This window comes from Varroa destructor, unplaced genomic scaffold (genome assembly GCF_002443255.2).
Source record: "Varroa destructor unplaced genomic scaffold, Vdes_3.0 BEIS01000001.1, whole genome shotgun sequence".
In the NCBI taxonomy this organism is placed as follows: domain Eukaryota; kingdom Metazoa; phylum Arthropoda; class Arachnida; order Mesostigmata; family Varroidae; genus Varroa; species Varroa destructor.
Genome location: NW_019211454.1, coordinates 29521835 through 29532566, shown reverse-complemented (window position 1 = coordinate 29532566; position 10732 = coordinate 29521835). Strand labels below are relative to the sequence as shown.

The window sequence follows — 10732 nt, the reverse complement described above, 5'->3', positions numbered from 1 at the left end:
AGCAGTTTCGATTAAATATTATCAATCATCCCTAACTTAAACTATTAAATCTTACGACAACGGCTATAAATTATATTAAAGCGTGTTAGAATCTCAATACTATACACATTTTGTTTCGTATGTGTATACACGTGTCTATATTTGGGTCCATTCGAAGACGATACTCTAATAAGATTGGTGGGTAGCAACAATTGAATGGCAGCTTACACTTAACTCTCATCTCGCACTCGACTTTGTCCTTAATTTTACGCTACTAAGTATAAGAAGCGCACGTTCTGAGGGTCATTTTTTTTTGTCAGTCTGATAAAATAGATAAGCACGATTAACGTACGAGTAATACAAACTATGTCATGTTTTTGTCTTTACAGAAGTATATCTACATTTATTGCTAGTAGACTATCTCTATATACTATAGTTGATATTGCACTATACTGCTTTTTGAGTGAGTAGCCGAAGCTCGATGTACCAGAATTAGCAATGCAATTATCAGATCAGAACAGAAATTAGAATCAGCCATGATTTCTCATTTTCCTTTTCATGGTTGAAATTGCATCATCGATTCTTACATAACGTAACGTACGTAAGCGCAGTACGTCGGCTGTATCGATCCACAAGTTTCATAGGCATCATTCGCCTATGAAACTTGTGGAACTTGCCAAAATTAGGCCCAAAAATATCTCTTTTGTATGAATGATTGATGAACGGCATTTACCTACTTAATTTCTAATCTAATTTTTACCTATTTAATGAATACCTAATACTACAAAAAAAAACTCAACAATGAATGGAAATCTCAGAAACATCCTTTTATTGCCAAGCAGTCATTCCTGCTACAATACTTAGGCGTCAGTAAAATCGGCTCATTGTATAAATGTCAAGTTGGGAACACGGATTATTTTGTGGCATAACAAACTGTGCAATAGTAGGAATACTACTCATTTTAATATTTTCTATTTACAATACCTACTCACCTTGACAATATTGAGCATTTATACATTAGCTTCTGCTAGATAAGAACGTATAAAATGAGTATGAAACTTGTGTCACTAGCTAAAAATTCGGTAATCTCTCGGTGCCAATAGCATTTTGCTATTTTTCTCAACGAAAAACTATTAGTCGACAACCCCCCGAGACGTTCACAAACGATCCTTTTTCCCGCTGAACTTTTTCCTTAGCGGCACATGAAAGGACATGGTTATGGTTCGTCGGAATGTCAATGACTTTAGTCTAGTTGCTCGCGCGAGAATGTTAAAAGACCTATGCGCGAAACGCGTCTATTACTCTTGCCGATGCTTTTGGACGCCGAAAGAAATCATCAGGAAGCGTATAGTCTGCCTTTCGATAAAGAAATTCAACGACCAGTAACGACTTCGGCCATTTTGATAGTACTGTAGCCGTAAGGCGAAGGTTGTCCCATTCTCTGAAATCAATAATAACAATGAACAATCGCACAGGACCAAAGGACAGAAAAAAGCTCAAGTGTTAAGGGCATACAGATAGATTGATTAACCATACTACAGAGGAATGAAGTGCAGCTAAAAGTAATTAGTGTATCTATAGGATCTATGAAACAAAAAAGATGTTAAAGAGAGCCAAATTAAAAGGATGAATACAATATAAAAGAGATTGCCAGGTAAAATGTTTGTTCGGACCTGAATCAGTTTAAAAATTTCAACAACATATTATTGCATTAACTACGTATGTATTTTGGACAGATAAGTAGGAAGATGGTTAGTCATGCTTGTGTTGTTGTAATAAGACAGCGTTCAAACGTTGCCCTCGTCGGCTATAGGAAACACGAACCCAGAAACTTGTATTGCAAAACACTCTGACCCCAAATGCACTGACATGTCACGAAAGGATAGCACATATTTTCTTCATTGTTTAATGTCATTAGCTATTTATTTTTTCGGAAGTACGGGTTAATTCATATGAACACCTCCAAAGGTTTGCTATATAAAGCTGTCGATATAAGTACGAGATGGGATGCGTAAAATGGCCAAGTTTTCAGTGATAAGTACTTACTTTAATTTTGGTGTCTTCTCTAAGAGACAAGGTTCGTATTCGATTGACTATATTTACAGAGTGCTTATTATTTCAGTTTTTGCACTGTATGGTAATGTTTCCTCTTCAAAAGCGACGTTTAGATAGCCACCCTGTTCAGTAGATACTAGGATTTTATAGTTGTTATCAATGATTGGGTTTTCCCGACTGCCCGAAAGTACTGATTTAGGAACGCTTGTATTTTGATCATTCACATTTTCCGATTTATCCTCCGGGCTTTGTATTAGCGAGGCATTGCCGAATCTATATTCATCCTCTTCTTCTAGCTTTAGATTACTGTCACTTTTAAATTCATTTTTTAACTCGTCCGCGTTCATGTTATCGCTCTGCTCAGTGCTATCTACTTTGATTTGAGTGCCTCTACATATCGCTGATCTTTTGACCATACGCTTAGTGATCGTGCAGTTGTTTTTATCATAACATGCCCTACTTCCAGAATTTGTGCCTGAACTATCAGTGATTCTGAAAACGCGATATGTATCAAGGCTCTTGCCCGGCCTTTCTGTGCCTTTTGCAACGTCAGGCCGGACTTTGGTCATGTACTTACGACGTACCGATCTTCGCGTATGCGCTATAACGTAGCCAAGAGTAAACATGATGATGAATAGTCCAATAAGCACCCAGGCATATGAAGCGAAGCTCACGTAACTACCTAGATCCTGGACAACGAGACGGATCTTAAAGGCAAAATCATCGTTGACTACGGCGGCAGTTTCGATCCAGAATGTCGGCAGGAATTTCCTTGTCTCGAACATTTCGAAGTATTTGAAGTCTATGCAAAAAGCACAATATAAGGGTTTTGTAATTAAACATTACCTCTGCGGCTTATCTTCAAACGATTATTTTACTGAATGATTGTATTTTGTTAAGTGACGTATTGTAGGAATGTTCATGAAAAAAAAGCGAGCCAGAATCGTAAAATTTATATAGAGGTTTTATACTCACATTTGAAGGCATCAACAATGACATTCATTTGTACTTTAGCAGACACTCTTAAAGGAATTCCCATGGACGGCTCGACGTCCATAAAAAATTCATGTAACTGCGGATCTGGAGAAAGGCCTTCTACTGCCTCAGTAATGGACGGGGAGGCATAGAGTAGATGAGGAAGGGATACCACGATTGGTGCATCTGTAAAGCCCAACAAACGAGTACGAAAGGTTTGCTAACTTGCCGTTCAACGAATTGCCTATTCTTGCCTGCTACAATGATAAGTAACTCGAATACCAGTACATACCAGATTGACACCTACTGAGGTCAAGGACACCGTTCGGGAAGCATTCGGGATCCTTGCCTTTCTTTTTCGAACAAAAACACTGATTCTCCTCAATGCTGTAGTCAAACAGGCGCTCATTAAGGTGATATCGCAGAACCTACAAGCCGACCATACACACAAAAGCCGTGAATTGGAAGAGATCTTCAATAGCATAAACTGCAAGCATTTTTTTTTATATAAAATTACTATTAACAGTACTATATTGTACAACCCTTTCTTTACTATTAAAAAGTCATTACAGTTAAAGCATAAGCAGCTGCTATTTCTCCAGCATTGAAGAGTTATTTTCTACAGAGTTGTTTCATGTAACGGAGTAGCACAACGTAATCCTTACGTTATATAATATATCTCTAACAGAATATCATCGCATTTGTCACAAACATTCGATTTATACAATGGCGAAGATGACGCGACTGTTATTCGTATATTTTCAAAAATTTCAAATATAACACAGAGACAAAAACGTATTGGCTTACCTGGATCCCTTTGACAACTTCGTTGCGGAGAAAATCCAGCCGAAGAGACCGACAGAGAGGCGAGGTAAAAAATAGAAGCGAACTCTTTGACGTGAGCGTGTACGGTGGCCACATTTCGCCAGTTGTGCCATTGATAAAGCTACATGATTTACGAAAGCCTATTACACGGTGTCTTCCCTGCCAGCTTTCTATTGTGCCGTAATTGGCCATTCCATTTTCTCCCGTAAATACGGTGTAGATCCCATCGTTGCTATTGTTACGCTGCGAAATAAAGGAACTTCAGTAGGAACAGTTGCGTATAACTTGTCGTTGTTCCAGTAACATTAATAATATGATACACCCGTATATAATCTATCAAGCAGCGTCGTATCTGTAAGGAACTTGCCTACACTAAACGGAAACTTTTCTAGAACAGTCATTGTCGCGCCACCATCATAAATTTAGCGATATAAGTGTAACCTAACTGGTCAGTTTATGTTTTGACAATACGCCTATCGATGTACTCACATCAATCTGGTACCCAAAACGCGTTGTTGGAGACCAGCTCCATTGCTTGGCAAGCTTGAGCATCTGGTCTTCGTAACCGTCAAACAGAAGTTCGCGTACCTATTTTTGCACAAACAATCGAACTTTATTTTCTTTTTCAAATAAAGCGTTCTACGTTCACCGTGGCACTATTTAACTAAAGTACGCTTTTTGAAGCGGCCCAATGAGTTAATGTAACGTGAAACGTGTACATTTACGTAGTTAAGGATTCCGCGATTGCTGATACACAGCTTATGTAAGCTGAATCCTATCTTCTTCTCCTCAGCTCATGCAGAAGTTCCACACATTGGTAGAGACCATATCGTATCTAACACTCTAACGGCTACGATAGGCGTTTGCTAGCAAAAAGCATGCTAACTGAAATAACACGTACCGTCCTGTGAATTAAGAGAGACTGATTCATTTTACTGAACATTTCCTCAAGTGCAGAAGCCATAGGCTGTTCTTCGTTTGAAGGCGTTTTTCTATTCTTGTAAGCTGCTCCCTAAAAAATAAATCTACTTTAAGAGTAATTCACTGTCTACTCAAGAAACACGTAAGTCGAACTATAGAATATAAGACACTCCACAATGGCTGCGGGGTCTGTTACCTTTGAAGTCGACCACCAGTATTGCATTCTTGTATAATCTTTGAGTAAGTAAATTCAATTTCTCTCAATGAGCAATGCAATTTTTGAAAGTTCGTGCGTAAGGTAACTTACGATCATTGGGACGTTGAGCGTGTACAACTTGACGTCAAGGCTGCTTGCACTTAGCTCCGGTAAATGCTCATACGACAATAGTTGCCGATAAGATACAGTACCGTTTCCGTTGAAGGTGATATTGACCTTTTGGCGACGTTCTCTTAGGGTACAATGAAAGCAATCAACCCAGAATAAAACTATTTTAGATCAGTCATCGTCATTATGTTCAACTGATACGATCTACCTATTGTGAAAATGTACGGTCGACTACATATGTAACTGGTATTATCGAAATCGTGTACCTGTGATAGAGTTACTCAACGTGAACCTAATTTTTTTAATAATGCATGCTAGTTGTACTGGGTCGGCGGGTTTCTTCATCCAAGTATTCGGCTAACCCACTGCTTCGAAGACTGGTGTTCTAACAAACAAAATCTTCTTGTACATAATATTGTTTTCGTTCGAGATGTAAGGTCCTATATATAGTATATATATATATATATATAGATATAGAGTTAGTATATATATAGAACGTGAACTTTAAAGGGAAAAGCGACATCTGCCAGTTGTCAAGACAAAGCGGTTATTCAGGTAGATTAACTGTACAATAGAGGACCACTACGATGTTCTTTTCATATTTACCTAAAGATAGACTTTAATCATCTGATTTCAATGATGACCGAAAAACAAACAGTTGATTTACCTGTAAACAAACGGACCTAATTGTTGCAGTTTTGGTTTAGCACCGAGAATAATGTCATCAGGGTTTGTGTAGTTGAACAGAAACATGCTGACGTAAATCGGTACGGGCGTTTCTTTCCAATTTTCGTAAACTTCATTTGATGGGTCAATTATCAAATTCTGTGGATGACAAAGAGAACGTCTGAGTCACCGCTCGACAACCGCTCGATGAACTTTCTTCGCTATAGTAATCTTACATGAGGTATGTTTTGGATTTCATCATAAACGTCATGCAGCCTGAGTCAACGGTGGCACGATAAGTATGTCTAAGAGCTCACCCGTTCTATTCACAACGTTTACATTCTTAATGATACCTCTGACGAAGCCGATCGGATTATCTTTGACCGTAGAGTTAATGGTTCTGTTTCATGTCGCGTCACACGAAACTTTTAGACTCTATGTTATTTATTACCTCTAATACAACAATCGTTAAGCCGGCAATGCTTTGGAGCGTACGATTCTCAATCGGCAGAGTTCTCTCCGCGGAGGGGATCTCCGTCTATGCGTGTCGAGCAAGCAAACCCCTGCGAAACACTATCTTCAACGGTGCTGACTCATTGGCTTTAGGGATTATCTTAGGGAATGGGTGCTTGCTTGAGAATGCAGAGCGCTATGCCACTCCGAATGATCGTCTAACCAATATATAGCTAAACATATCAGAACAAGAGCAACGTTCGGCATCGCGGCAAGTCTCATATCGGAATGATGATGCACAGCATGGCGAAAGCCCGTAGAGCGCACAATGGATCAACTATGGGCCGTGACGACACTCGAGCGATATTTGCCAGTTCATACAGAGAAAACGAACCAGCGGATGTCGCTTGTTGGAGTATTGTCTGAATTCAAACGTGTAGTCATTCTACGGAGTGCTGCATTTCGAGGTCTCCCAATTGCTGCCCCCTACTGGACAATGACAGCATGTCTGTGGCAATATCTATAATTCTTATCCTGGTAACGGGGAAGTGTCTTTATTCCTTTTTAAGGAACATGGAAGTTGATGGTGCGTTAATGGCATAAGGTGAAGGATGATGCTTACTCGGATTTTTAAACGGACATTATCTCGTTGTAATAAATGACAAGCATATTTTTTTATGGCAGGCTCTTGTGGCCCGGATAACTGTATACATGATAGCCACTGGTCAATCTGTTCTATAGAACGGGAATGATCAATGTATAATCAGCCACCCTTAGAGCTAGCGCAAGACTTGAACAGATTGAGTTTCCGTCTTAGAATGACGTCCGCGTCAGCTTCCCTTATCAACATGGTACCGACGTAGCATTTTAGTAATATTTAGGGGAATACTATATCTATATAAATAATCTGTCATTTATGTGTAACATTACATTTATCGATTACCACAGTTATTTTACGGAACATGGTGCTTCAAAGAGCCGTTAGCTGATTACGTCCCATTTTTATATTAACATGAAACATTAACTGTACATATGAGCTCTGTTGCTAATATTAGTTTTGCATGTAACGGTGGAGACATGGTTCACTAGCGGAAGCACGGATGCGTCTCGTGGTTGGGTCCTTTGTGGAAAAAAACGACTAGCAGTGAGCTCAAGCTGCGTTGCTGTCGGCGTTCAAGTCGCTAAAACGAAATATTTTTGAGAGATTCAAGTCTGCTTTCTCTGCCGTGTTTGCTCAGCAGGTTTTGCCAGGTCCGATCACAGAAGGCCAGTAATGATTAAATATGGAAGAAGCTTAAAGTTAGTCTGAAGTTGACGGTATCCTTGTATTAAGTTAGACCTATTAACGATTCGTTACGGGCAATTCTAGTATGATACTATGAGGCTCAAGCCTCCTGTGTGGAAATGTACTACAGCCCACCATCAATTTATGGAAAGAAGTCCACCTTGAAGCAATTAGCTTGATCAACTAACTGTCAGAGGTGAAGCCGTAATATATGTTGATTTATCGTCTAATCCGGTGCTGCAGGCTCGTCAAAAAACTAATGCGTAGTATTAGAGTTGTGTCCCAGTACTTCCTTAATTCTATTAATTATACCGTATTGTGTATACGCGAATATTGGCGCGCTCAACAGAACTAGATATTAGATAGCACTCAAATACTATCACTAAGAAACGTATCTGTGAATATACACAGTGACCTTCGTATTTAGGCCGATAACGCTGGCCATCGTGGCTCCATCACACGGAAGTCTTACTCTCGGGTATGTTAGCAACACAATACGACAACTCTAATAGCAACGGCCTTAAAAGAACGAACACTATTTAACACAGTTTCGGAATACTATCTAATCATTGATTTGCTACAAAGCTGTTGTGGAATGGCTATCCGCAGTATGTCTTTTGATCAGATTGTACATACAAGCAAAGTTGACACGAAAGCCTCGAAATATGTATCCACATACATAAGATACGAATGGCGTCGAAACCGTCTACAAAAGATCGCGAAATTCCGCTAAAAGATGATACTAGACACGCAGAGAAATGCTCCAGCTAACGATACAAGCGGCAGTTTGATAAAATGTGGAATCAATTTTTGGCTACGCGATAGAGCTTTCCGCTATCACCCTTAGGTTTAGATCCTTGAACCTTCCGTTAGGGTCAAGTGGGCGCCATCATTGAGAGTTCGCGAACATCGGCGAGCACCTCGTACACATAAGAGCTGAATGTATTGATCGTGTTCCACTTTTTAAATAATCTGTTTATGATTAAAGCTATTGAAGTACTTTGATATTTGTTGGAGTATAAATTTAGTTAGATTACACATAATAATTTAAAAAAAAAAACATTTGCTTTGTTCGTCATAGACATTGCAACAATTGGGCACAAACAAGCCGTGAGTAGACACTAATGTCTAATGGTTGATTTTACTCGATATAAGAATCGGATTAGCCGTTGTGTTTGGTCTGGCGCTATTTAAACATTTGTTCGTTTGTATGCAGACCCTGTGCTCTAGAAGAACAAAAAAAATTTAAATCGAAGTACATTTGATAGGTTACTAACCGCTTTGACTTGCTGCCTTAAAATTGGTCCAAAGGCAGCATAGGACACCATTCCAAAGACGCAGAAAAATAGTCCAATACATAGACTACAGGTCACTGCCAGATGTGGTGTACACCTGCCGACTGAAGCTTCAGAGCGATGACCTCCTGGCTTGTTCAGCTCGCTTTGACAGAAACTACCGCCACACATTTTGAAAGGAAGTATCCGTTTTCCGACTTAATTGCGCCTGATCAATCTATCCAGTGGATTTACTATCACTCTAAGGTGCATTCCATAACACAGAAGGAACGTGATCTTTTCTGTGGTCTTTGGTGCATCGTTGAGTCTGGAAGCACACCTTTACAGATGTCTTTAAATTGAAGCGTAATGTAAACTAAATTAGGCTAAATGTTAGGCTAGCAGAGATGTTTCACATCGGTTTTTATAAAATCGCTGCCCTTCATCACGGACTATCTCGGAGGAACATATCATTAGTCTTCTTATAAACTCTCACTTTCGTACAAAATGAAAGACTAACAATTCTCTCCATACGTGGTGCACAGGACAAGTTAAGGGTTTCTATATAAGGAGGTAATCGTTCACGTAAACTACGTCAACAGGTGAAACGGTTAGCGAAAACAATTTTTCGTCCTATCAACTTTGTGAAATTTTTCATTACACAGATTTTTCACAGAAGAATAAATGTATTCTTCAGAGATAGCCAGGAGTAGATGAATTTTGGCTGAGCTAATGCTCTACCTGAATGCGCTGCCGAAGCGACTATCAACATACCGATTACGGTGAAATGTTTTACAGGTCCAGGGCACTTATTCAATCCAGCGGCGTCTGCAGCGATACCAGTGCCATTTCATAAATGCTGTAATAACGTAATGTCCGTTTATCTGACTGGCTTTCGTATTTTTCAAGTGGGGACACTCTCGGGGCTACTTTCCCCTATAGAGTGCTGTTATGTGAGAAGGTAGAATCAATGAAAGCCATATAGCTGGTTTCCGCACCACATATGAAACCTCTGGAGTACGGCTCTGTCGCGTCCGAGTTCTCTGTTTTTGGGTGCGATGTTTGCCGACATAATTCTAACCGTTGCTGGTACAAGCAGTAATTCTCTCACGGCCTTTCAGTTGCGAGATGGGACTCGACATGCGAGTGCGCACCCTACAACTCTCCCATCGTTACTACTGGGCCCGTGCACCCTCAACAATTGACAACGGCTCTAACCAGAAGCCAAGATTAACACTGCGTTTCCACTTGGCACACGCGTCGCCGTCGGCTTGTTTCTTTCCCATTGATACACGAACCACTGACTCTCACAAACGCGCGTCGGTCAATATTTGAAGCCATCCAATCTCAGTCTGGGCTCAGTAGTGTCTAAGCGTTATCTGTAGTTGGATGGATATACCTTCCTTACTCTTGTAAGGTGTCAATTGTTGGACCATTATTTGAGGCAGTAAAAATATTGTTTGGATTTTTGCAACTTCGAGACGAGCAAAGGGCAAGCATGAGGGCAAAGCTACTTTCACTGTTCAATTTGTGTGTTAAATACATAACCAATATGCGTCAGCTAGCGTCAGCTATACTGGTATCGTAGACCTATCTGACACGTAACATTTTAGAGAGAATTGTGTAACTGTTGTTGCGCACGAATTTTGCTTTAGAAGATTAGATTTAGCTGAATAGCTTATTACGCCGTGGCGGTTTTTTTGCTGTACATTATAATGTAAGAGAAATTCTCAGCTTTATAGTATAGCGTGTTTTCTTAGAAAAAAAAAAAACAAGCAATGCCGATGTACGTAGTCAGAATTTTTTCGAATGCACAGTCTAATTTGATATATAGTAAACTAATTTTTAGCGTACCCAGTAGTTGTATCTCTCTATTTATTGGGAATGTTACTTTCGTAATGTTTTTACAGTACACAAAGTTTCGTACAAACTCGAAAAGTTTGCTTTGTATTTGGGGTCAGCTCTACAGTTTCC

General features: G+C 39.7%; 1 protein-coding gene across 8 annotated transcripts; it reads right to left on the bottom strand.

Annotated features, from left to right (window-relative positions):
• Positions 1–781: 781 nt before the first annotated feature.
• On the bottom strand, positions 782–10068 carry LOC111255378 (scavenger receptor class B member 1-like). 8 transcript variants are annotated; one of them, XM_022817294.2, is made up of 11 exons: positions 9533–10068; positions 8762–9110; positions 5748–5905; positions 5063–5204; positions 4736–4846; positions 4324–4422; positions 3817–4077; positions 3317–3437; positions 3010–3195; positions 2619–2836; positions 782–1420 (listed from the first exon to the last, which is right to left on the bottom strand). In XM_022817294.2, the coding sequence occupies exons 2-11, from the start codon at positions 8948–8950 to the stop codon at positions 1352–1354; spliced, it is 1554 nt and encodes a 517-aa protein (XP_022673029.1). In that variant the 5' UTR covers positions 8951–9110; positions 9533–10068; the 3' UTR covers positions 782–1351. The 8 variants fall into 8 exon arrangements, with proteins under 8 accessions (XP_022673029.1, XP_022673026.1, XP_022673027.1 ...); XM_022817291.2 differs by having other exon boundaries at positions 3302–3437; positions 9533–10063; XM_022817292.2 differs by having other exon boundaries at positions 3302–3437; positions 8762–9098; positions 9533–10063.
• Between the last annotated feature and the right edge of the window lie 664 nt (positions 10069–10732).

Coding starts and splice junctions, on each gene's coding strand:
- LOC111255378 (XM_022817291.2), bottom strand. CDS start 8,950: ATGTGTGGCGGTAGTTTCTGTCAAAGCGAGCTGAACAAGCCAGGAGGT. Junction 3,438..3,816: donor AAGTTGTCAAAGGGATCCAG/GTAAGCCAATAC, acceptor GTCGGCTTGTAG/GTTCTGCGATATCACCTTAA. Junction 3,196..3,301: donor CCTCAGTAGGTGTCAATCTG/GTATGTACTGGT, acceptor TGGGCTTTACAG/ATGCACCAATCGTGGTATCC.